The sequence below is a fragment of the Amphiura filiformis genome, chromosome 15 (assembly GCF_039555335.1).
Source record: "Amphiura filiformis chromosome 15, Afil_fr2py, whole genome shotgun sequence".
Taxonomy (NCBI): domain Eukaryota; kingdom Metazoa; phylum Echinodermata; class Ophiuroidea; order Amphilepidida; family Amphiuridae; genus Amphiura; species Amphiura filiformis.
The window spans coordinates 2,163,990-2,190,251 of record NC_092642.1 but is presented as its reverse complement, the minus strand read 5'-3'; the positions used below and the strand labels follow the sequence as shown (position 1 = coordinate 2,190,251).

The 26,262-nt window shown below is 35.5% G+C and overlaps 1 protein-coding gene across 3 annotated transcripts in view; it reads right to left on the bottom strand.

The window, feature by feature from the left end:
* Positions 1-26,262, bottom strand: part of LOC140171140 (synaptotagmin-15-like) — a 189,056-nt gene that overhangs the window by 144,938 nt on the left and 17,856 nt on the right. Inside the window, exon 2 of one of the 3 annotated variants that reach the window (XM_072194324.1) lies at positions 1,862-2,059. The exons of the other annotated variants lie outside the window; for them this stretch is intronic. Coding sequence (XP_072050425.1) covers position 1,862 — 1 coding nt within the window. The 5' untranslated portion in view covers positions 1,863-2,059. The remainder of the gene's footprint in view (positions 1-1,861; positions 2,060-26,262) is intronic. 3 annotated transcript variants of the gene reach the window in all.

Below are 26,262 nucleotides of genomic sequence, written 5' to 3'. Positions count from 1 at the left end.
GCTGACTTGGCAATGATTTTATGTGACCACCAATTAAGAGACATAATGAAGCACCGTAATAAGGTACCCTTTTGCTGAAGGAGCAAAGTGCAACAAACCATAACTGAGCTTCTGGATATCGTTTGATGTCAAATGATATATCATTTAAAATCTTGTGATATATTATTTTCTAAACACGAAATAAAATTGACCGGGGCCGACGGTCACACATATACCATTCTCAGATCGTATGGTAATAATGAAATATGCGATGTCGATCCTGCGCTCTTGGTATAGCATAGCATGTTTTTAATGTTATTTATTCCTTATAGTGCACACTAATGTACTTTTCAATTTTCAGTAACAGCCAAACATGTATACATTCAAATTTTGCTATCCCAAGAATGCATCCTGGGACAAATTGAGTTTTTGAAGTAATGAAATGTCGAAAGTTCTTCCTCTAGTCACAAGTAGCAAAAACGTCGAGTAATATATATCCAGAATGCCTAATTAACCCTCATCTAATGAAGACTTTTTTTTCTTCAAAATTTCCTTTCACCGCAAAACCCTTAAACAAACTGCCAAACGGCTTCATAATTATCCGACAATCCGCTTATTTTAGCGAAAACAATTTAACCCTTCCACCTTACCAGGTGGAAGAGTAAGGTCCTTGACTATGCCTAGGGAATATGTAAGGTTATTTTCGGTTACTGTATAAACTCACCTATTTTTTTCGTATTCCCGACATTGACTAAGATTGTCTGGTGGGCGGGGCCACTCAAGCATGTACATGTACTTCCAAAGTTCAAGCATACAATAGGTGTGACAACTGTCAAAGTAAGCACTAAATCCCATTTGTTTATAATTTATTATCTGTTCAAAACCTGCTCATTACTTGTCAAATCATATCACGTTTTTAAAGATGGTTCTGATTTAGTTCTTTTTTGTATGTGGTTCAAATTGTCTTTTGTATCATTAATGTGACACTTTTAATCTTAATGCGTAAGATGTCTAAACTAACGATGTAAAGACCTCGACGTTCCTTTACTATCAAGTTACCCTATGTGTTCACGCATAATTAAACATTACTGATACAGCCATGAGTGTGTAAAGTATTAAAGACTTGTCCCGATGCGTTTATGATGAATTGTACATTGCTAGCGGTGCTTGACAAGAAAATGTATAACTCCGCTGATAAGAAAAATATGAGGTAAGGTTAGCAACTATTTTAACTGTTGCGATGTGGTAGTTCACATCATCTTGTTAAAGGTAGAAAAAAAAAAAAAAAATTGTATTAATCATTTGATAGCGAGTGTGTAGAAGTATTCAAATATCACAGATATACTCTTGTAGGTCCTGTGGTTCTTGAGTTATGTTGTAAAGAGGGCTGAAACAACAACACTTTTGTAAAACGTACATAACTTATTCACAACAATAAATCAAGCAAGTTTTCAAAATATTTGATCTGTAGAATGAACTGTTGCAAAATATTAAAGTATTATTGTTCAATAATATATTGATTTAGATAATTAAAATCCATTTTTTGTGGCTGCTTCGACCAGCAATTAAAAAAAGCGCAGTGATTTATAGCGCGCTACGCACAGGCACAACGCCTAGATGTTGATCCACAAGCCTCAGCACACTTTACATATGGACGGTATACTAATGGACATACTGTAATATGTTTCATATTGAAATAAGCATTAATCTACTACATCAAGAAGTTTGAATTAAAATTACGCTACAGGTCTACGGTATGAAGTGGCTTGGCTACGTCATAACAAAAGAAGACTCAAAGGTTCACGGAATATAGAGAGGATAATAATACGAAGGTGAGGTTAGACGTATCTACGGAGGGAGAAATCTATCTGAAAACACTTACTTGTGTAAGTTTTGGAAGTTACTCGTTTCCAATATGAATTAGAGCAGAGTGGTGATCGGTTGTTAACAAACTGTATGTGTGTGTGTTTCCACACTCAGAAGCCAGTCAAATTCGCAACAAAGATTATACTGCCCGCCTTCTCTGTTCATAGTCCTTTCTTGTGTTCAGAATGAGACGACTTCTTTCCAACGTTTGTACCTTAAAAATTATAACAAGACCCATATTGATTTGCATGATTAAAAAAAGGTAATTGAAAGAAAAAAGAATCGCACATGCATAAAAGAGTATCGTATTAGTGAAACCTAAGTTTCACTATCGTTAAGGTACAGGACTTTTTTTTTTCGAAAGAGAGCAGATACAGATATATTTCTACATGTTCATGTTCATACTGTATACTGTGAAAATGTCAAAGAAATTAGCCTCTATACTACTGAAAATTGAGGTTATAATGCCCTCAACGAACACACTCCATAAAAATGAATGTTAAGCACCAGTTGTAGAGAAACTGCCCGTAAATAAAACCCATGTTTCATTTTAATTTTGTAAAACCTTACGATGATCACAATGTGACACAGACGGTGAAAGAAAGCCAATACTATCTAATAATAAATGATTATTATTTATTTACAAAATTAACATGTGGAAAAAGAAAGAAAACTCGAGACTTAAATAAAAAAATCTAAACAACATCATACTTTGAATATTCATAAAATTTCTGTAAGTATAGTTTCTCTACCATACGAGATTTTTGCTTTGAGATTAACAGTCCCAAACAAAAACATTGTTTATAATTTTAACACATGGTAATAAAAGGTTAGAGTCCAGATGACGCGTGGTATCCATGACACTATACACAAGCACCTCTTTTATAACAGTCATCCATTTGAAACACTTAATTGAAAGAAAAACATTTGCTATTTCCTATTACGCTTTTTAATTCAGAATAAACAACATTATCTATTATCCCGATTTGCTCAACTTATACAAATCAATATAAATGAGCGTCTACTTGATGCTAGCTGTGTAGGTGTACAAGATGGCTTAATCACCGAGTGCTGACCTTTAAGCAGTTTTTTTTTTCTTTTATTTTAGAAATTCAGCACATCTTGTTCAAACATTCTTATAATGAATGTGTCAGATGACATTAGAGGAAACAATTCATCAAGAAAAACAAAATAGGGAAGAAAGTAGTAGAAGTAAAAAATAATCACACCAGACGAGCAAGACGTGCAACATTATTACGTATTCATCCCTAAGGGCTGAGGTTTAAGTCATCAGATACGTGTGACGTTAATTTTAGATTTTTAAGTTTACTTTTCTTAAGATGATCCTTCTGAGCACGGAAGCAGCGGTTAGCATTACAAACATTCATTTTAATACTTAAGTAAGCCACATCCTGTCTTAGCACGGTCACATCGGTTCTCATTTTGTCTGACTATATGTATTCTGTATTAATTAAAATGTATGATCGTATCAGATATCTTCTTTTCAGATTCAATCGGGTAATTTATTTTAGTGGTGCGTCCAGGTGAGGTAACGGCTCGGTGATTAGACCTTTATCAGGCCCAGAACGGCGCCACATTTGGAAAGTACAACTTTTGACCTTGGCTGTACGGCAGTATGTGGTGATGCAATGGGAAACTATACATGTCTGAAAAAAACACACATTTCTATCACAATTGTAACGGCCAATATAATTTGGATCAACAGTTATAGCGCCCTATACACACATAGGTACACGGTATACACTGTTTGACGATGGTGCATCGGCAACTGGTGCCTGCGAATATCGTTTACGCACGTGCACGTAGTACTAAGGGTAAGTGTTATTTAGGGAGATCAACCTTGTTTTGTTGCCCTGCGGGACTAAAAATCAACTATGGCAGCTTGCCGCTCTCAGGCCTGTCGACCCCGTGGCCTTGCGGGGAGAACTTGCTCGGGGGGGGGGAGTGGCACTCACATAAATGGTCTGTACGCATGCGTAAAACAATTAAAAAGGGGTGTTTTTTTAGGCAAGTGACGCATTGAGGGACTAAAAAACACTGATTTTCAAGAATAAGGGTAGTTTTCTGAAACTGAACAACTTAATTAGGGTAGCTTTTCAAATTTTTGGGAATTAAAGGGGTAAATTTACTGGTAGGGAAAAGTCGTTTAAGGGTGTTAAAAAATATTTAAAAAAAGCGCAGTGATTTATAGTGCGCTACGCACAGACACAACGCCTAGACGTTGATCCACAAGCCTCAGCACACTTTACAGGTTGTCGCTTACCACTACGGCCCCAGATCATTCCATAAACCATTTAACAACAAATCAGGGACTTTGCTGCTTCAAGAGCGCACACCCTAGACGTTCCACAAATAACCTTCGCAACCAGGATCAGCTCCCCGAGTTTCGAACGGGTTACAACGAGACAATTAGCAGTAAGTTCCTTGTCCAGGGGAATTTCAAGCTAACTCAATTTTCCACGAGAGCGTAATAGGGATCGCCAGGGTTCGAACCCGCAACCTCTCGCACCATAGTCGAACGCCTTATCAATTGAGCTAACTTGACTGCTAAAAAACAAAATTTGGTCACGCATGCGTACACTATCATACTTGAGTGCCCCCCTGTGGAACTTGCCGACCTTCGCCTTTGAGTTAATGTATGCATTAAATGAGTATTTCATTTATATTTTACTTTATACTTTTACGGGAAATAAATAATATAATACGAAAATGTTAAATGAATTTCTGTTAACACTAGAGGTAGTATAAATTGACGATCTATATGATGTTCCAAAGTGCAATACAACTTATGGCAAAAGCTCTTTCCAATACAAAGGTAGCGTATTATGGAATGTTATTTCGAAAGATATTTGTCAAGTCAACTCACTAATGCAATTCAAAAAGAAATTCAAAGAAGACCTGAAATTGTAGCACAACTAATTCTGCAGCTCATACATGTCAAATGTTTTTAAATACGTGTTTCTCTTTCAATTATCTTTAATTACAAAAACTTGGTTTTCATACTGTATAATATTTATATAATGTATTTTAATGCTGTGTAATATTTATGTAAGCTCAATTTTTTAATGGTTTTTAGTAATGTAAAATCTAACCTGTATTTAATGCTTTTATATGTTTGTCTCAAGGCCCTACTGAAAATCAACATTGTAATATTTGTTGAGAAGGTATATATGGTTAATAATGGTTAATAAATAAATAAATAAATAAATAAATAAGAAACTTGGGAAATTTGAATGCTCTACCTCGCCTATTCATTTATCGTTGAAGCAGAACCCAAATGGATAACAGCTTTATCGTTTTACCGGCCAATGTACATTAGGTATCAAGAGGAAGATGTGTGCTTTTGTGAAGACGATGATAATGATGATGATAACATTAAGAGTTAATCATGTGGTTACATTTTTGTTTAGGAGAATCGGGAGGGGGCGCAAGGTAACTTTGTGCGCATAGTATTATTATGCACAACAGCGTAGAATGCAACGAACAAGAAAGGTATTTGTATTGCAGAAAGTGGTGAACATGCATTTTTAGATATCCTTACGACATGGGAGTATTATAGAGAGACGGTAATGGTAACTTGTCTTTGAAAACATAGGTTTACAACTATAAAAGGCTTCGTTTTTAAGATTTTATTTTGCAAGGCACACTGGAATACTCAGTTTTCAAATGCAATGTCATAAGAATCTGGGGAATTTTCATATAACCATATCAAATAATATCGTATCATATCGTATCATATCATATCATATCATATCATATCATATATATCATATCATTTACAGTCCACAACTTATAAGTTCCCCCTAATACTTTTAAAATATTTTATGAAATATAAAAATGTAAAAAGATATGTATAGCCCTATTTGTTTTACCTCTGTGGACCAATTTATAGCGTCACACATCATTGCGTTCAGTCACAATGGTTAATTGTGTAAGAAAAGCGGCCGTTTTAAAAGTTGCACCTGAGTAGCAGTCAGGTTTTCTTTAAGAAACACATGAATAGGCCTGAGATCTGACTCCTATGGACTCAGATGCCACTTTTAACAATGTTTAAAACGGTCTCTTTTTATACATAATGAACCATTGTGACTGAACACAATGACGTGTGAGGCTATAATTTGGTCCATATGTGTAAAACAAAAAGGCTACATATATTGATTTTACACGTTTGCATTTCATCAAATATTTTTTGATTTATTTTAAAAAGTATTCAGGGGAACTTGTGGACCCTATATAATATACGGTAATATAATATAATATCATCATATCATATCATATCATATCATGTCTATCATATCATATCATATCATATCATATCATATCATATCATATCATATCATATCATATCATATCATATCATATCATCTTTAATATTTAAATACGTCTTGTTGTAAGTTCACACGGCGCTTATAGACGAATCAAGGAGCCAAGTGATGGTTAGAATTCAGTCGGCCATTATTGAATTGTATTGTATAAACTTTCATCATTCTTTTATCTACGTGTAACATGGGTGATGGAATGCAGTTTAATATCCCGCCAAGACCACATCATTTCACATTTTAGGTGGAATATACCTGAGGGGGCACCCAACTATGGCTGCCATTTAGGTTTAGGAATGCGTGAAAATAAATTCGTCTATATAACAAAATATTTGATGATGAATTGCAACAAACTATGACATATTCCTATAATCTTTCTCATTTACAGTCAATCTTGCAGCAGGAAGATATAGGTCTTGATTTGAGCAGATATTAAAAAGTACCATGTTATGTTTCAAACGATATCATATTACATAAACTTTACATTGGCAATGTTATTTGATGCGTAGCTAATGTGTTTAATTAATCCAGTACGTATAATTGCAATAACCCTTTTTCACATCCGATTCATGTACAATCCCTAGAGACGTATTCGAATTAATCGACAATGTCTGGTAAGTATTTCTATATGAAAACACGGTTGTTTGATGCATATAGAATTTGCTTCATTATTAAGAAAATGCAAACTATAGATGGCGCTATTTATCATAAATCATATTTCTTAATTTGCAAGGGGTAGGTAATCAATAATGCCATTTAAACAGGTGGAATAGGTGAAACAAGCAACAAAGAAATGTTATCAGCATATTTCATCAAAAAGTAAAAGGAATTATTTTGATTAAAAGCCTGAAAGAGTAATTTCCAATATCTATATAGCGCCAACCATCTTGTCATAAATAGATACATTTTATATCCGAAAAAGCTTTAAAAAATGCTGTGAAACTGAATATTGTTGTAAATAAGGGGAAATTAAAGTTGAAAATGACTCAAAAGCATCTGTATACATTAGTATGATACATCTTTAAGTTGTTTAAGCCTAAAAATTGGGTTGGACATGATGTTTTGTTTGAAAAACTAATAAATGATCACATCAAACAGCTGCGAAAAATATATATATATCTTTATGAAAAATATATATTTATAAAACCTCCCAGGAATAAATATCAATTATTCATGACATCTTAAGAGTACACTGAGGAGTGGATTTTATCATCCGATGATATAAATCAAAAAGAACAATACATTAAGAGTTGTATTTAACATCAATACTGTTTATTGGGACAACTTTATCCATTTTAAATTTATCGTTTGCGAAAATGTAGAGGTTCATAAAACGATTACCTTACATATATGAATAATGGTTAGGCGTTTTAATCACGATAAGGTTGTCTGAATAGAAAGCAATATGTTTATAATGATATTATAAGGCAATTTAGTGCTTATTACCTTTCGGCAATATTTCAGAGCATTCTTTTTATTTCAATCAATACTAATCGTTAACACTTAAAGGCGGACTGACTATATGCTACTATTTTGAAGTACATGTTTCAAATATATTGAAGCAAGGGTTTTCCATAATTATAATTGCCATTCAATAATATAAATGCATATGTCAAATAATATTTTATGTAAACGACATTACATTTTTAAAACAGATTACTCGATATTACTAATATCTCAACTAAAACCCAAACAGGACATACATATTCATAACACAGTAACGGCACCGGAGGTGGGTGGGTCAGTGGGGTTTTGAGTATGGGATGGCATGAGGGCACTTCATGATGCAGTCATGTCTACAGTAGAATTCATCTCGACCTTTGCAGGACTTAAACCCCATTAAAAGCTATTAAACCAATATAACACTCATTGAAACAGCTCAACTGATTAAATCGGATCTTCTCTGGTTGTGCACATGTGTCTGTTTTCATGTGCGATATCGCAATAAAGCTGGTATTATAGCTTCAGTTGGGTAACCGATTATAAAGGAAACGAAAGGAAACAATGGTATGTGTACCTTTGTTCACGAAATGAGACAATGGCCTGCTTTGTAAACCAGCATTCTTGAAAATGAGCAACATAATGATTGTTGACTTAACACGGTTTGGAAATAATTTCTTCATATTTTTGGTGTTATCTGTCGTTTGCATATCCTTCGTAAAACACAAAAGTGAGACCCTCTCCAAACACCTAAATTAGCTAAAAATTTAGGACATGTTACGAAACTATATTGTCTAGAATTTTAGAAAGTACTTTTAATATTGGCCGGTTATTTTTCACACAGCGACGTTAACTAGGCAATGTACTATTACCTATAACATTAACTAAAACACCAAAGTACGCATATTTCCAAACATCTAAATTAGCTAAAAATTTAGGACATGTTACAAAACTATATTTTCTAGAACTTTAGAAGAGTACTTTTAATATTGGCCGGTTATTTTTCACACAGCGACGTTAACTAGGCATATCCCCATACTTTTAACGTAGGGCTATTTGTAGAGGTCACGCGTCAATGGGAAAGAGCACTGTGTATTGTGTATAGGAAAACGGACAGTAAATGCAGTATGTGCATACTCGAACTTTGGGGACACCCACTATTTTGAGCAATATATCTCCGATGTCTGCACCCACTCATTTTATTTTGGCCTTCTCCAAGGAATAAAATATTGTGCAGCTTTTCAGGATCGCTTCTGCTTCTTGCATCAGGCATTGCGAATATGTTTACTGGACTAAAAACTCAACGTCAGTTAAAATGTATATTTTTAGCCTAAGTCATTAATGTGCAGGGCTAGACTTCCTATTATGTGTGTAATATTCCTAGACGTTGTACAAACATTTAAGACGATTTCAAAAATGTCAAATTATATTCCATTAGGCAGGTTTTCTAGCATAAACGAATAATGTAAACAATTGAAATATACAATTTTATAAATGATCAATGCTCAAACCTTTGAGGCTGATAGCATAAAGACCTACATACGGTAACTATAAGTGCACGATTAATGTTCGATGATTCCAAACTGCTTCATTTCATTGTGTGTTTACGTTGCATGCCGTTCTGTGTTATGTTGCGTATATATTTATTTGATCTATTGCAATAAGTAAACATAATCACAGCATGACATGCACCACTCATTTTATTTAAAGGGATCAGACACTGGCAATTCTGATTTATATATTTTTTTCTGTTCTAATGGTGATAACTATAGGTTCAATACCACTAATTATGTATTACACGGGTTGGAATTTTGGGTGGAATGTTCTCATATTCATAACTCTCACAGTTAAATGCCACTAATATCAGGTGAAACTATATGATTTAGATGCCACATGATCAAAAACTCAACATAGGTTGACCTGAGACTTTTCTTGTTTTAACGCACTGAACCGTAAACACCTTAAAATGGCAGTGCGCCCTCGAAGCTGAAAGTTACAATATGGTAGGACGAATATTTACTAAAAACCGAAGCCGTGCGTATGAGTTTTGGTACTATTCCAACAAAAATGTCATATAATGAGAGAAAATATACCATTTTGAAGCAGCAAACCCTAAAAAGTACTTTTTTTGTCTATCAATTTCAGCGATTTTAATGCAGTCTTTTCAGATGCCATGCAAACAAATAGTTACTCGTCGTATTTCCATGTATCGCCCAGGCCTATTAGTGGTATGTAACCTAAAGTGTATAATTTGATCAGCTAGTAATCGACAGGAATTATTAGGCTATTATCACTACACCGAAAAGTAGATCCACGTTAAAAGTGATATAGTTGATCTGCCTGGTCTATATTTGGCATGTTAAAGAAAGTAGACAAAGTACATAACTTCCATTAGTAATTTGTAATACTTCTGGCGAGATGTCATAAGACAATTCTCCAAATAAAATATATTGATATAAATCCGTGATGTTATAAGGCCCGCCGATTACGAGCGGATCAAACTGTAATGCAAGTTATCTTTTGCCTGCACATTAATGATTGAAATGACACTTGCTAGTTTTGAAAATGTCAGATACATTTTTGGTAGTGATGATGTACATGAATTATATATTTGGTGATGCAAATATACAAACATGATAGCCTATCAATACATTCAACCATTCATATGGTGTATACTGAGATGAATTGAATATGAAAGTAAGTTGTCACCATTCACGCCTGAGGCATTTCATACACTGATCCTTACTATCTCTATTTATGTTTTGTACCGGTATATGCAACAAATGCTGTAACTTTTGTCTTGTAGTGAATAGAAATGTATTCCTTACACTATCATGTAGCCTGATTCTAGAACTTTAATAAAATATCCGGTTGATGAAAATTGTTTTTGGCTTTGTTTGGCATGTCAGGCTCTCTATTCATGAAACAGCTAATGTATTTCTTTTATTCTCGCTTTTTCTCGTTCTCTAAATAAAATTGTGGCGCCCCTAGACAAACTGTTAGACAGGGAACAACAAAGATGACCACTTTCCTTTTTACATTTATCAGGGAAAATGAGAAAGTGATTTTCAGGTGCTCTGAAACATTCAAGAAAAACTATCAAACATAATTTTGGGAAATCAACTTTGATTATTCAAGCTGCCCATACGTAATTCATAACCTCATGAATATACATGATGCACAAGGCCCAATCAAACTTATTTATTTGCCATACGTGGCTACTAATAAACAACAAATCACGTGCATGCACCTACCGTATTTATATATCGCCAGATTAAGCGCTGTTGGCTAATTCGGATTTTAAAGAGAAAATGAAAGGTAAAGGTAAAATTGTATTCTTTTTAAATATACTATTATACTGTACAGATGGTATCTAACAAATTGAAAAGGGACGATTATGAACCTCTCATTAGTGTCGATACGGTACTATGAATAAATATAACCGAAGTACACTGCTTTATACGATCAAACATTACATTACACTAAAGAATAGTCGCCATGCAGAGTACATCTTACAATGTAAGAATATAATTTCTTAACAATCATGTAACATTTCACAGAGCATTAGTAATATATACTCAAATTGTGTAAACATTACACAAACCGTCTGCCAAACGTTTTTAAATTTAAGGTTTTATTTTTATTTTATTGTGTAATTTTTTCTGAGACAAACATATGATAATTTACTGATGACTTCAAAGTGCTAAATAAAATTAATCTAAACGTAACACATCATACTGTAAAATGTTAGACTTTCCAATCTATGTGTACTGTTGCTAGACGTTGTACAAACAGTGTACTTCGGTTATATTTATAAATGCGCTTTTATAAATATGTACGCGACCACCTCCGCGCTGCCATGACAGCTTGTAGATAGTAAATCTCGAAGTGACTTCTTCTACATAGCGGCTGGTCTTCTTATACATTTGAAAGCAAAGGCGGAACAACACAAGACCACTGTGCAGCAAAATTGTCTATTTTGTTCAACTTTGTGATTATCATTGTAAACGTTTCCGTCGTTGAATATTTTCCGTCGTCAAATACTTTCAAAATGTTGTTTTTGATAACATTACAAATTCGGAATTCCCCATGTGTAATAATTTTGCTATTCAATTGCTACTTAAATTTGATGATATTTATCTACAGAGTTCCTATGCTTTTTTTTGTATAGGGGTCACGCTTGCTGGTCATGGTATGTTGTATGAATCACGTGCATATATATAAAGGCGCATTTATAAAAATAACCGAAGTAACGCGAAGGGCGAGTTGGTGTAGTGGTCTTCTCGCTCGCTTCTCACTGCTGTGGCCGGGGTTCAATTCCCCGCGGTGCCACATGTGAGTTTGGTTGCCGATCCATGCTCGTCCTTGCAGGTTTTTCTCCGGGTGCTCCGGTTTTCCTCCTGCATCTAAAATCGGACCTCTTTCCATATCCCTGTCCGGTCATATCCGGATGGCATCCCTTGAATTTAGTAGCCTCTGAGCACTATTGGGATTAGCCTGGCTTCGGCCGGATGTTATAAATAAAAAAATAAAATAAAAATACACTGCTTAATACGATCAAATTACATTATATTAGGAAGGTTTTCCTGTATAAACGAGTAATGTAAATTATTTAAATTTACAATTTTATAAAAATATCAATATTCAAGCTTTAGCTAATTTTATCAACATATATAATTCTTTTTTCAAGATTTACAGACGGTATCTGTAAATCCATTATTTATTTATTTTCTGTTCAGTGTTGTGTTGAGTCATTGTTTGTATACTTTCTTTGTTCGGATGCATTAGCTGATAAAAAAATAAACACAATCACTGTATGGCATATTTAGCAGTGATGTATATACATCAAATATACATTATATGATGGAACTATACAAACATGATAGCCTATCAATACATTCAACCATTCATCTATGGTGTATACTGAGATGAATTGAATATGAAAGTAAGTTGTCACCATTCACGCCTGGGGCATTTCATACACTGATCCTTACTATCTCCATTTATGTTTTGTATCTATATATGCAGCAAATTTCGTTATTCCATCTTGTAGTGAATAGAAATGTATTCCTTACACTATCATGTAGCATGTTTGCAGAACTTTAATAAAATATCCGGTTGATGAAAATTGGGTTTGGCTTTGTTTGGCATGTCAGGCTCTCGATTCATTCAACAGAAAATGTATTTCGTTTGTTCTCTCTTCCTCTCGTTCTAAATAAAATGGTGGCGCTCCTAGGCAATATTTTCCGGAACAATATTAAACAAAGCTACACATTTCTAAAGATGACCACTTTTCATTAATACTATCAGGAAAAAAGGAGAACACGGGAGTGTTGCTCTGAAATACGATGCAATGGTCTCACATATTTTTTTCAGGTAATGGATATAGCTTTAAGTATTCAAGGTGCATTTTGAAGATGACTAGCCCGACTAAAGTATGTACAGTGTTACGTAAGTATGGACAGGGAGCTCAAAATGTCACTTGCGAAGAACCATATTTCAAACCACGGACCCCATTGATCCACACCATCACGCTCCTCTCTCCATGCGGGTACGACAATGAGGTTATTTGCATGCCAGTGCTCACTCCTTTGTCAAATTTCTCCCGGATATCTTTGTTTAAATACAAAACGTTATGAGTTTGATGCCACCTTGTATATGTCTCTTCCTGTATACTCGTACGGTGATTCCCGTTTCATTTACTTGCAGACGTATTTAAAAACCAAACGGTGTCTTTTCAGAGCCACACTAGGTTGAATCAGGCGAGAAAGTAGCTAGAACGTGGCCAAAACGCAGACTTTTCCTCACGCCCAAGTTAGCGTTACCCATCCAGCACCACGTGTTGGTTTGGGTTGAGGTGCCCGCGAACAATTACTATGCCTGTTCTGCGGACCTTGCCGGACTCGGGCACGACAAGCATGTTGATACAATTTATTTTGTATTTCATGTTTATAAATTCTATAGTGTCAAATGTACTTATTCTATAAAACGAGATATACTCACATGGGAGGCAGAGACGTTTGCATGTTATTAGCTATTCAGGCATTTAAACATGGATTGTGACCTAACCTCTTTTACTCCCTCTTTTATACGAAGCCACAACACCATGTCATGCATACTTTTGTAGTAAAGTTACCCGTGATGTATTACAGGCCAAGCACAATCGAGTAAGGTTTATTTTGGATTTTTCTCTCTCAACCCACCCGTACTGTTTAGGTATGTTATACTAGTATACTTAATGCTATTTAAAGCATCCTAGTGCGTGATACGTGTTTATTTTTTCCACGTTGACATCTTAATACGTTTGAATGGGTTATATTAATTACTCACGGAAAGAAGTCCCACGAAAAACAACAACCTGTAAAAACGGTTGAATTAATTGCGTTACTTGGCAGTGCAAGAAATGGGTTATTCCATTTGAAGTCCATACACCACCTGTTAAATTCATGACCTTAATCCTACACATGGAGTGTGAATTTCAAATGGGGTTGCTTGAATGATTTTCTCCATTTGAGATTCAGGTTATGTCTTCCACAGGGGTGTATGGATTTCAACTGGAATAGCACAATGGTAGCACAAGCCCGTGAAATGTAGGTCAATCTCAACTGGCACTAGGATCCACAACATGCTCATCTATCAGGGAACAGTTCTTAAACCCCAATACATTTGTACATTCATTGAATGACCTTTGAAGATTTGGGTACAAAAACTCATACTCTGCAACTTGAGGTCAAATTTTGCAATATGATTATGTAATTGAGGTTATTGGACTATGCCATTGGGATGAGGCTCTTGTGTTCCATAGTGTGGATTCACACTTATTGTAACTTCATTACGTATTACAAATCGGAGTCGTGTAAATAAGAGAATCCTGGTGAATAACGGAGTCTAATCGTTGGAATCAATAACAGCATAACTATAAACAACACGCCCTGTGTATGGCCTCTACTCCGTGTCAACCGCCATTACCATTGATCCCGACATCTGATATAAAGTTGCCGTACACGTGAAGGTTTTTTCAACACATAATTTCCTCAGCAGCATGTACAATAGAATCGGCCTATCTTCATGAGATATTTTTATGTTTCTGTCAAACAAAATAGTTATTGGTTCAATGCTATTAAATGCCCAGTCAGTGATTTGCTCATCCAGACGATCGTAAAATTAGCAAAATTCAGATGTTGGTACCTTTGTCATTATCATAGGTGTGCTAACACAGCCGAAAGCCGTGTATGAAAGGAAAAAAAAGACATTTTACGTGAATCTGTAATTTATATACTGACAGTATATGAATTAGCTACATGTATTTCTATGGGTTTCAACTTTGTCAATAATGCTGTTTCCTTGGTTATTTTTGCCCAATTTTTTCATTTCAAAAATACCTAATGACAATTTTACCGACCTAAGTGATTAATACACACTTATACTTTCGCTGGGATCATTGAATGGGACTTTCAAGATAACGCCCTCTGTTATTACTTATAATTAGTGCGTTTATTTTACGTTTTGAAGATATATTGGCACCATGGAATATAAAAAAACTACTAAGTTGGTAATGAGGTATGAGGAAGGTTGGGTAGGTATATTTTTCAAGGTTACCACGCAGGGCTACAAAGAAACAATTAGCGCTCAAAACAAAAGCCAACAAGCTGAAATGCTCGTCCCCGACAACACCCTCCTAAATGTAAATACTTCCGCCTTCACTGCATGGCAGATATTATGGTGCTATGATGTCATAATGTGATCGCGCCCTCGCAAAGTTGGGAGATTCTAGCTATGTACAAAACATAGCTGAGAGCATGATTTGTTTATGTTTTTTTAAAGCTAAGTTTAGAAATTGTAAAAACTTGCAATTTTCACATGCAGACATACTTACGTAACACATTGTTCTTTCGAACCGAATTGGATGTCAATTGTACACCTTAAAAACATTAGTTAGAAACAAAGTCCAATATCCCAGCTTCTAATTGGCACAGGCCCAGACAATAGATGACTGGTTTAGTTCACTCCACTGCTTCAAATGTATCTATTACCTATATGTAGTACATGTAGATTGCAAAATGATTGCAAAAGACACCTTTTGTCTATTTTGATCAGTGATTTAACCATCAGGATTTCACGGTCAAATAATTACTTAACAAACTGAAACCGAAACTAAAACAATTCAGCATGGGATAAATGTGTTAATAAATAGCTGTCGGCGCGGCTGGGGCAAAGCCACAGTAATAGAACACCAGTTGAACAAAGCCCAAGCCAGCGAAGAACTTGAAATTGATCATTGTATTCATATCAAAACAAGAACTGGAATTGGAATGTTGGTAGCGGTCCAGTGGGATTTACATCCAAATTTATCCTTCATGCAATTGCCTAGTTTTGAATATTTCCCTCCAGGTCAGTACGCAGGATATTTTTTGTGGGGGGGTGCTGATTTTAAAAAGTGGACTTTTTTTTTTTTTTTTTTCCAAGGGGGGGGCGATTTTGTGAAAAGTGGACTTTCTGCCCAAAATTTGGACCTTTCTTGACCAAAAAAGCGTAAAAAACCTGATTTTTTTTTGCTCGCTGCAATCGCAAATTGTCATTTTGGGACTTTTGTATACTTTTGCCATTTGCACCCCCCTGCGTACGGGCCTGTTTCCTCCGAACCACAAATAAATGTTCAGTGAGAATGGCATGTATTTCTGGTTGCATTCGGAATTCCCAAACTACGGTACATCTTGAAAACATTGATTGGAAATAATTCCAATATCTCAGCTTTTGGCATAGGTCCAGAAATAGATGACTTAATTAGTTTAGGCCAAAAAATAAATTGTTCGCTTGTCTATAGATCACTTTCAGAAATTGAGTCGGTCAGTCGGGAAAAGTTTTTTTTTCTATTTTTTTCCTTATATCTTTTTTTGTCAAGCACCGAAAGTATAATGTGAGGTACTTGTTTGTATATAAAACACTCAATGACCACGGAATTTCCACCAAAGACAAATTCAAGGTAACCCCTACTTTATCTGACATGTCTAAAATACTGCATTTAAAGTTCATCAATGTTTTACTTCTGTAGACGCTGAGGATGATAGTACGAAATATCGGAACCCTCAGCCAGATACGACTGGACAAGAGAAATAAGCAGGAAATGGTATTTTATAACATTTTTTTATCGTCAGGTTTTCAGATGAAATTTTTCATTAAGTTTTGGGGGAAATGGTCAAAAACAACTTTTTCAGCAAAAAAAAGTTCTATGGTCAGGACTGCCGAGACGGTCGGTTGGACGAGGATAAGCAAATTACTTTTTTGGCCTTACTCCACTGCTTTCAAATGTAACTGTTACCTATATAGTACATTGCAAAATGTGGACATTTCTTTTGTCTAATTTGATCAGTGGTTTACCATGAACATTTACCGGTCAAACAATTACTTAAAAAACTGAACCCGAAACTTTAAAAAAAAAAAGGCGCAGTTATTTATAGTGCGCTACGCACATGCACAACGCCTAGACGTTGATCTACAAGCCTCAGCACACTTTACAGGTTGTCGCTGACCACTACGGCCCACATCATTCCATAAACCATTAAACAACAATTCAGGGACTTTGCTGCTTCAAGAGCGCACACCCTAGACATTCCACAAATAACCTTCGCAACCAGGATCAGCTCCCCGAGTTCCGTAAGTTTAATTCGACATCGCTGCCGACGTGGCTGGAGCGAAGCCAAAGTAATTAAACACCAGGTGAAGAAAACAAATACCAACACCACTGAAGAACTTATTCATAATCAAAATAAGTAATGGAATTGGAGCATTTGTAGCGGCATAAATAAATGAGTGGGATTTACAGCCTTTCATTCGAGTGTCCAGTTTTGTGTATTTCCCTTAGAACCACTCATCAATAAATGTACAGTATGAATGTTATGCATTCTTGTTTGCCTTAGGAATCCTACCAAACGCTGGTACATCTTAATAACATTTGATTGGAAACACATTCCCATATTTCAGCTTCCAAATTGACACAGACCCAGACAATTAGATGACAGGTTTAGTTCACACGACTGCTTTCAAATGTAACTGTTACGTATATAGAACATTGCAAAATGTAGACATTTCTTTTGTCTAATTTAATCAGTATCTTCTTACTAAGAATACTTCACGGTCAAACAATTACTTAACAAACTGAAACTGAAAGTAAAACAATTCGGCATTGGACAAGTGTTTTATTAAACAGCTAACGTAATTGCACACTAAGTGACCCAAACCAAAACCACTGAAGAACTTGAAAATGCTCAATGTATTCATTATCAAAACAAGAACTGGACTTGGAATATTAGTAGTGTGCCAAATGAATGGGTGGGAATAGCAGCCTTTCATTCAATGGTTCTGATTATTTCCCTCTGAAATATTCTTTGATAAAATGTTCAGTGAGAATGGCATGCAATCCTGTTTGCCTTTAGAATTCCCCAAGCTTTGGTACAGCTTGTTAAAAAAACTTGCAAACAATTCCCAATATCTCAGCTTTCAAATTGACACAGGCCCAGACTATATATTTCTGGTTAAGTTCATTACCCTGCTATCAAATGTATCTGTTACCTATATAGTAGACTGTGAAATGTAGACACTTCTTTCATCTAATTTGGTCAAACAATTACTTACCCAACTGAAACAGAAACTACAAAAATTTGGCATTGGATAAATATGTTAATAAACAGCTGCCGGCGCGGCAGGAGCGAAGCCAAAGTAATTGAGCGCCTGGTGACCAAAACCAAAACCACTGAAGAATTTGAAAAGGCTCATTCCCTCATTTCAAGTTCTGGGTTTTCGTTCTCTTTGTTCAGAAACCAGGGGATTAAAAGATGGACATATCTTGTCTGCAATCATAACATCTAAAGCTAAATTTATATTCGGCACACATCTAACACTTTACTTGGAAAACCACTTATATTACATCGCTGAGCGACCGCGATTGGTTTTTACCCAATGATGTAGAGCGTTTTTTGTTGCGTTGGGGAAAGCGCCACTACCCCATTGGTCAAATACCATCCACTATTTGCTCAGTGATAGGGCAATAAATTCACACACACTAGTACCATGAATATAGCCTATTGTCATGATTGTGCAAAGTTATCGGATTATATTGTATGAGACAAAAGCGATGTATGAATTTTGATGGAGATGATTTGATTATGAATTAGATTATTGTCCCCGGAAAGCACAACCCATACCTCTTACATAGGATCCATTCTCCACTCACTTATTCCTTCTCTTCCTCTCCGTCTCCCCCTACATATCCCCTCCCCCCCCTCCCCTAAACACTATTCCACTCCACTCTCAAGCTCTACTCTACCCCTTTCCTTACCCTCGTCCGATCCTCTCTCATCCCCTGTCCCCAACTCTCCCCCACACATCCACACTCCACACACACCACCTCTCCCCATCTCTCTCCCCTCATTCTTTCTAGCAATAAAATAAAAGTCCACTAACCTAAATTGGAAGTAATCTTCAATCGATCCTCCTGCATTTGATATGCATATGAATAGACACTCGAGTGTCTATTCATTTGTATTCTCGGTGCATACATTTCTATGGTCTATATTATTTATCTTGACCTTTGACCTGATAACAGACTCGTAGACTCCTGAAAGTTTGAACCGGCCCCCGTCTTTTTTGAGAGATGGTTGGTTGGCTTTGATGTGAACTGCTTCTTTGACTCCACGTTGGAACCACCGAGGTAGGAATTATTTACCAACACAGATGAACTTTCATGAACGTTGGCATACATTCAATTTTGCCTTTGGAATCCCCAAACTATGAAGCTACGCCTTATAAATCTGTGTCACATTTGATTCTTGTTAATATGAATTTGAATTGAAATAAGCAGTCCCTTTGTTTCACGTTAACAACGTCATTAATCATTTGGTATATTAAGCTGTCATTTTCACACAGAAAAAAAAAAGAACTTGAAGAAAATGTCAAATTAAATTTTCTACTTGAGTCTCTATATATCTATAAAACCCGGGGGTTCACAGACTGGTAATGAACGAAAAAGATCCCCAAAATGAAGAATAAATGGGGAAAAATTCTCAGGTGCTTCTCCCTAGCCATTGGCTAAATTTGTATTGAGTATTGAATTATCAACTAAATTACATAGGCATACATTATGTTAAAAGAGGTTGCAACCGCTGGACGGTTATTGCGTACGATTTCTGTTTTACTTTGACATTTATGTCAACAGAAAGTAAATAACAAGTAACCCATTTTAAGGGGAGGTTACCGCATGCAAGGAACTCAGCTTATGCCACGTTTTCATAAAAATGTATAATACATACGTCGTATATGAAAGAATAATTGCAATGTAACCTAAAAGCCTAATTTGTTTTTGCCGGTTAACATTACGAGTACCGACTTTACGTTGTGGAAAATTGTGACATCAATTGTATACTAGACATCAGCAAACACTTTTAAAATAGCTTTTCTCCGAAATGCGAACAAGTAGATCGGGCTTGCATTAGAATGAAAGATATTTTATTTTATTTGAAAATATATCAACTCCAAAGGGAAACGTCACAGTAACGATATAGAATGAAGCCAAGTTGTAGCCATTCCGCCAACGGCTTAGCCGGAAATAATGATATCAAAATCGAAACACCAAACGCAGTGTGGCGGGGATTTCCCAGCGGCTTAGATCTAGTTTAATCCATTGATTCCTTCTATATTTGTAACGGTAAATGGAATGTCTATTTTTACACATGCATCTTTCAATGCTTAAGTGACACAAGTTTTATTTCGTCTTCTTTTTAATGTCTGCAACAGTAATATGAGAACTTTAAGTTATAATTTGGTGCGAGTTGTTGAATTGTCGAAAAATGCAGAATTTTAACTTGGCGAAAGATGTCAGAAGTCAAATCAAAGTGTTACCTTGATACATATAAAAGTATCAATATTTAAAATTTTTTAAAAGCCAGACAGGTGGGTGACAATATCTCTTATAATATGTCTAGTTTGCCACATAGTACAGTATAATTGTGTTCAATCATGGAATAACACCTTGAGATTCAAAATTGATACCTGGCGAAAGCGGCAATTCAATATTTCAAATAGCAGTAAATGTCTATGGGCAATACTACACATGCTTAATGCCGAACATTAAATTGTCAGAAGTCAACCCAAAGTGCAAACTTAAATACATATAAAAGTAAAGCAAGTTTCAAAAATTACGTAGTTTGCTTTAGCCAGGCATGTAGCAATATCTTTTATAATCGGTCGCATTTGCCACATAGTGCAGATGTGTATAACAGGGGAGCTTGCTTCTTGACAATTAACTTTTCCATTGCAATGACATTGCAATGACATTGTGACTGTTGGAAAGTTGTTGTTATATGATGACGACATACCATCATTTCTCATTATAAGGATCGTATTTGAAGACATGACCGCAAGAAGACCGTAAGTCCACTTGGCCCCTCAACATGTATACACTAAAGTTGCGTATAGTTTCGTATAGTTTGGTAACGTTTTATACATGTTCAGTGGCCAAAACAAATCTTTCACAACCGTTCATGATGTTTTCACCCTGGAACATATATTAAACATTATAAAACCCTAAGAAACTATACGTAACTTTTAACAGAATGTTCTTCTTGTCAAAACCAATTAATTTTACCGACCTGACAGTTTCGGCCATCTTGGTCGAAGGCCATCATCAGGTGATGGTACTTGATCCTTCCTTCTGGTCGATTGGTCACCAACAGAGGGCGCACTAGCCCCCAGAAGTGGATCGTATACGTGACTGAGAAAATGGGCCCACTCATCTCTGTTCAAGTACCATCACTCCGATGATGGCCTTCGAACAAGATGGCCGAAACTGTCAGGTCAGTAAAACATTAATTGGTTTTGACAAGAAGAACATTCTGTTAATTGTATCACACAAACCTGATGAATTTCTTCAAGAATATATACGTAACTTTGGTGTATATATGTTGAGGGCCAAGTGGACTTACGGTCTTCTTGCGCTCAGGTCTTCATTTGTACAGATCTCTGATATCGTAGTTCGAACGAAACTCATGTAATCATTGACATGTGAACAACAAGCTTAATGTTAATAGTTACTGGTACACTCAAGTTTCGTTACCCTCAGTACTTGAAAAATCTTTACTCAAGAATCTTCTACATTGGTACAATGTCACATGGGTTACCGGTCTACATCTTGTAAACTGGTATTAGTAGAATATCTAAAAAGATCATCCAAAACAAGATCACTTGTTTATCTGCTCGCAGTCACATTGATTAGTCTGAGTTTAATTATGTGAAATATTGAATAATCAACACCGATGAATCTATGATTAAGAAATCTCTAGTCTCGAAGTTCATTTAAAAATATGCAGTAAGATTATCTTACCATTGTTGCATATGCAGAACACAGAATACCTTAGTAATAGTGTCAACCTCGTGCACAGCTCGTCATCATACTGGTAAACCAAACACGGTATGTCAACAACATATGAATTTGCTGGTTAAATTATTAAAAACCACATGAATGTGCAACCATATGTAACATTTGTCTATGAGCTATAAGTTGTATCATATCATGAAAAAAAACCTATATACTCTTTTGACGATTTCAGCTTTTCCAATGCATTGTTGCATGATCGTTTTCAAAAACGGATATATTTAGATAAATTTAGCTCAGTCAAAGACGTGTTTCTTTCAATCAACTTGCCATTAATAGTGTAAAAACTCTGAAGATTACGAAATCTTGTAATATTACGATGTCAACATCAATTTTTCATTTCAGTCTGAAAGACAATAATGTTAAATATGATATATCCTGGGAAACCATCCTCAAATCAAATACTTTTAGGCGCAGAAATGTGCAATCTATGCCTCGAAGAGAAATTGGCAATCCTTAATAATAAAAAGCCGATCCAAACAGATCGTTAAACAAACGGACTGAATTCATAAGCAAATGTCGACATGGCAACACTGCCAGGAAGAAGAAAAAACCTCCGTAGTTTGTAGTCATTCGCCTGATGATCGTTTAGCAACGTGAAACACAGTGTAGCGAGTCCAATACATACTGTATTGATATACGTGTAATAAATAGATATATAAATTTGTAAGATTGAGTTGATTGACTGAATCTAATGCAAAGCGCTTCTCATGTAATTAGGAAGTTTTATTTTACTTAAATCATACCCATGGATAAAAGTGTTTCTCACTTTATTATTTCTTTCTTTCAGAATAAGTCATCAAAATTACAAAACTATTAATGAAATATGACCAAATAGGTCATAAATCAGAAGGATAGACCCAGAGATCACGAAATGACGTGGCAGTACAAAAAAGAGCGACTGGGGCCTAGTGTGTATAAAACTAATGTTTTTAAAACTAAGAACTCAAGACATGATTTAAAGTAACAGCAACATAAAACAAACGAGTGAGCAAACACATATCAGCGTCAGCGTAATACTAGTTAAGGGTAGGCGAGGTATTGTTGGTCGAAGCAGCTAAAGAAAATCAATATAATTATTATTGAAAAATAACACTTTGATGTTTGCAAAAGTTCATTCTACAAATCATATACTTTGGAAACTTCCCTGATTTATTGTTGTTAATGAATTATGTACGTTGTACAAACCTGTTGTTATGTCAGCTTTCTTTACAACGTAACCCAAGAACCACAGACCCTACAAAAGTATATGTGTGATATTTGAATTCTTCTACACATTCGCTATGATATGATCAATGCGATTTTTCCCGAAGCTCACTACCATTCACAAGATGCTGTGAACTACCAAATCGCAACAGTTTAAAATTGTTACTAACCTAAAAATAATAAATGTTATCAATAGATCCATGTGCGCGTACTATTTGTTTATATCATTATTCTTTCCAAACATTATTAAGATGCATTTAGAGATGTTTAATAATTACCTCTGACTGGAATGTGCTATTGTTAGAAGCTGTCAAACTGATCAATTTAGTCGCAAATCAGAGAGAATATACTTAAAGTGGTACTACACCCCTTGATAAATTTGTGACTATTTTTGCATTTTCTCAAAAAAATAATAACACAAAGGTTATGTATATTTTAGTGGTGTGAAGTATGTGCTCTATACGTCCTTCAATACATTATAAAATGTTAAACAGCTCATACTTTTAACAATGTGCAGCCATATTTTCTAAGTCCTTTACAGAATGTTGATGCAGAGTGTCTTTGACAGCTACATATTGTAAGATATGTTAATTCACAGCATGATGAACTTTAAAATGGGTTCGCGAGGTACGTTGTGCGTTCCATACCTTTTAGGCAAAGTGACTTGGAAGTTATAAATACTGTTACACCCTGTTACTACTCTTGTGTAGATTTATCATGTGACTAGCTTAAAATATGTCAAATTTTGCCAGCTGTAATTTTCCCACAGTAATTCACCCTTGATAATACTGCTCTCACTAGTAAAATCGAGTCTACTTATCCTTTGGTTTATTTTAAAATAATTAACATCCCTTTACTATTTTTTCGGTATACTCGCTACTTACATCAAAGGTCAGATTTCTTTCGTGGTGACCGATATCATCACAGGTGATACGTATCGGAAATTTTGTGAATTGGAAATGTTACTTCAGATGAGATAAAGGGGGATTGTTTTATTCAGTTAAACGTGTATAGGCTATATTATTATAATAGTGACCTTTGCTCCGGGGGTGGGGGAGGTGGTGCACTCAACACAAATGACCATACAGGTATGCTCCCCCGGAAAGACCCCCCTTTTTGATTTTGCAGCTCCGAAAGACCCCCAATATTTGACCAAAATAGACCTCCGAAGGACCCTTGATTTTGATAATTTCAGCTCTGAAATGTTTTTTTTCAGGCGATTTTCAACCAGAAACCCCAAAAAGGCCCTTGATTTTACTTGTTCACAGCTCCAAAAGACCCCCTTTTATCGGTACGCCGTCAGCTCCCAAAGACCCACCCCCTCAACATTCCGGGGGAGCATACCCACCAAAATATTTCGATGTGCCCCACCCCCCGGGGGGATTTGCTAGGCTAGTAGTAAAGGAGCCTCGCCTTATAATAGAAGCTGCAGGTTTGATTCCCGGACTAATCCATGTGCGATATGTTTTACTTAATGTCTTTAACAAAGTTAGCATAAAAATGATTTCGTATAAATTGAAGTTGATTCCGTCAATCATCTCAGGTGATACAACCTGAGGTGATAATCATACCTATGATTATAAAAAATTCCCCATTTGTCACAAATACTACCATGTTAGCTATGTCTAGCAGTGTACAGTATTTTAAAGGGTCAGTGAAGCTGAAGTATTTGAATGATATATAAGGTACTTATGTATTCAAAACAACATAAGTTATCTAAAATATGCCCCATGTAACTCATTGCTAATGTCACGAATATTCATCTATTAGATTGGACGGCTATATCGCTGTTTAAAACATAAATCGACTTGCACAAACACGTACAACATAAAAACATATGTATATTATTCCGAAGCCTTCATGCTTAGCATATCCACAGCAATGCCACTCTTGATCGTTTTATAAAAGGAAAAGATACAATGAAAATGATAGATGGGACATAACTATTTTAGCCTGGGGTAACGTGAATGAACATACCATGTAAACATGGCCGGAGGTATTAACATTAAGCGTATTATTACTATACGTTCTGTGCATTGACAGTGTTGACAGTCCAGTCTCTAAAAGCTGGCCATATTCATATCATGACATCACTGTAGTTTCTAGGTCAAATCTGTCTCGTTCGAAGGAACTCACCGCTTACAGTTTTTTTGCGGAATATCAATTGTAAACGACTTATTTTCTCAAAAAGGAGTCATTTTCATTGTCCTCATAATATTAGCTTGCCAATGATATGATGTTGTCCGAGCAATATATACGCCCTTTAAGTTTACTAGTTTATGACAATCGTATGAGTCCTATAATTTGACACTCGAAAACAAGAATTGGTTTAACTTAACAATTATAATAATTATATATTACGGACCAAATTAATATGTTGTAAAGATTTATTTACTAAATTAATAAAGGATCCTAATACATGTCCCTTAGTTTGTAATTAAATTGAATATTCGCAAATGAGCAATACCAGTCTCATTATTTAGACTGTGTTTAGAAAATGCATCTATAACAATAGTATAGCAACAGGTGACCAAAGGCCCAACCAAAATCAAAACTGAAGAATTTAAATATACCTATTGTATCTATGACTATTTGCTAAACCTACATATTTTTCTGTGACTTTCTGACTTTTTTAGGGAATCTCCGTCCCTTTTCCCTCCAGAAACATTTCATTTCAGGGCTGTTGTCTTATGCAAATGCGTGGGTGTTCATTCGATAGTTTCAATATTTCCTTCATAACCCTCTTTAATAGAGCATAGAGTATGGCTTGTAGTCCTGTTTGCCTGGATACCTGACAAAACAGTTGACTACATGAGATAAAAAAAGAGGAGGCCTTGATATAAGAAGGCCTTTTGTTTCGCGATCACAACGTCTTTCATCATTAGGCATATTAAGCTGCCATTTTCGATTTATTTGCACAAAATAAAAACAGCCAAAAGAATTTAGAAGTAAACGTCAAAATCAATTTCCGGCTAAGTCTCTACAGATCTATTAAATCATTGCGTG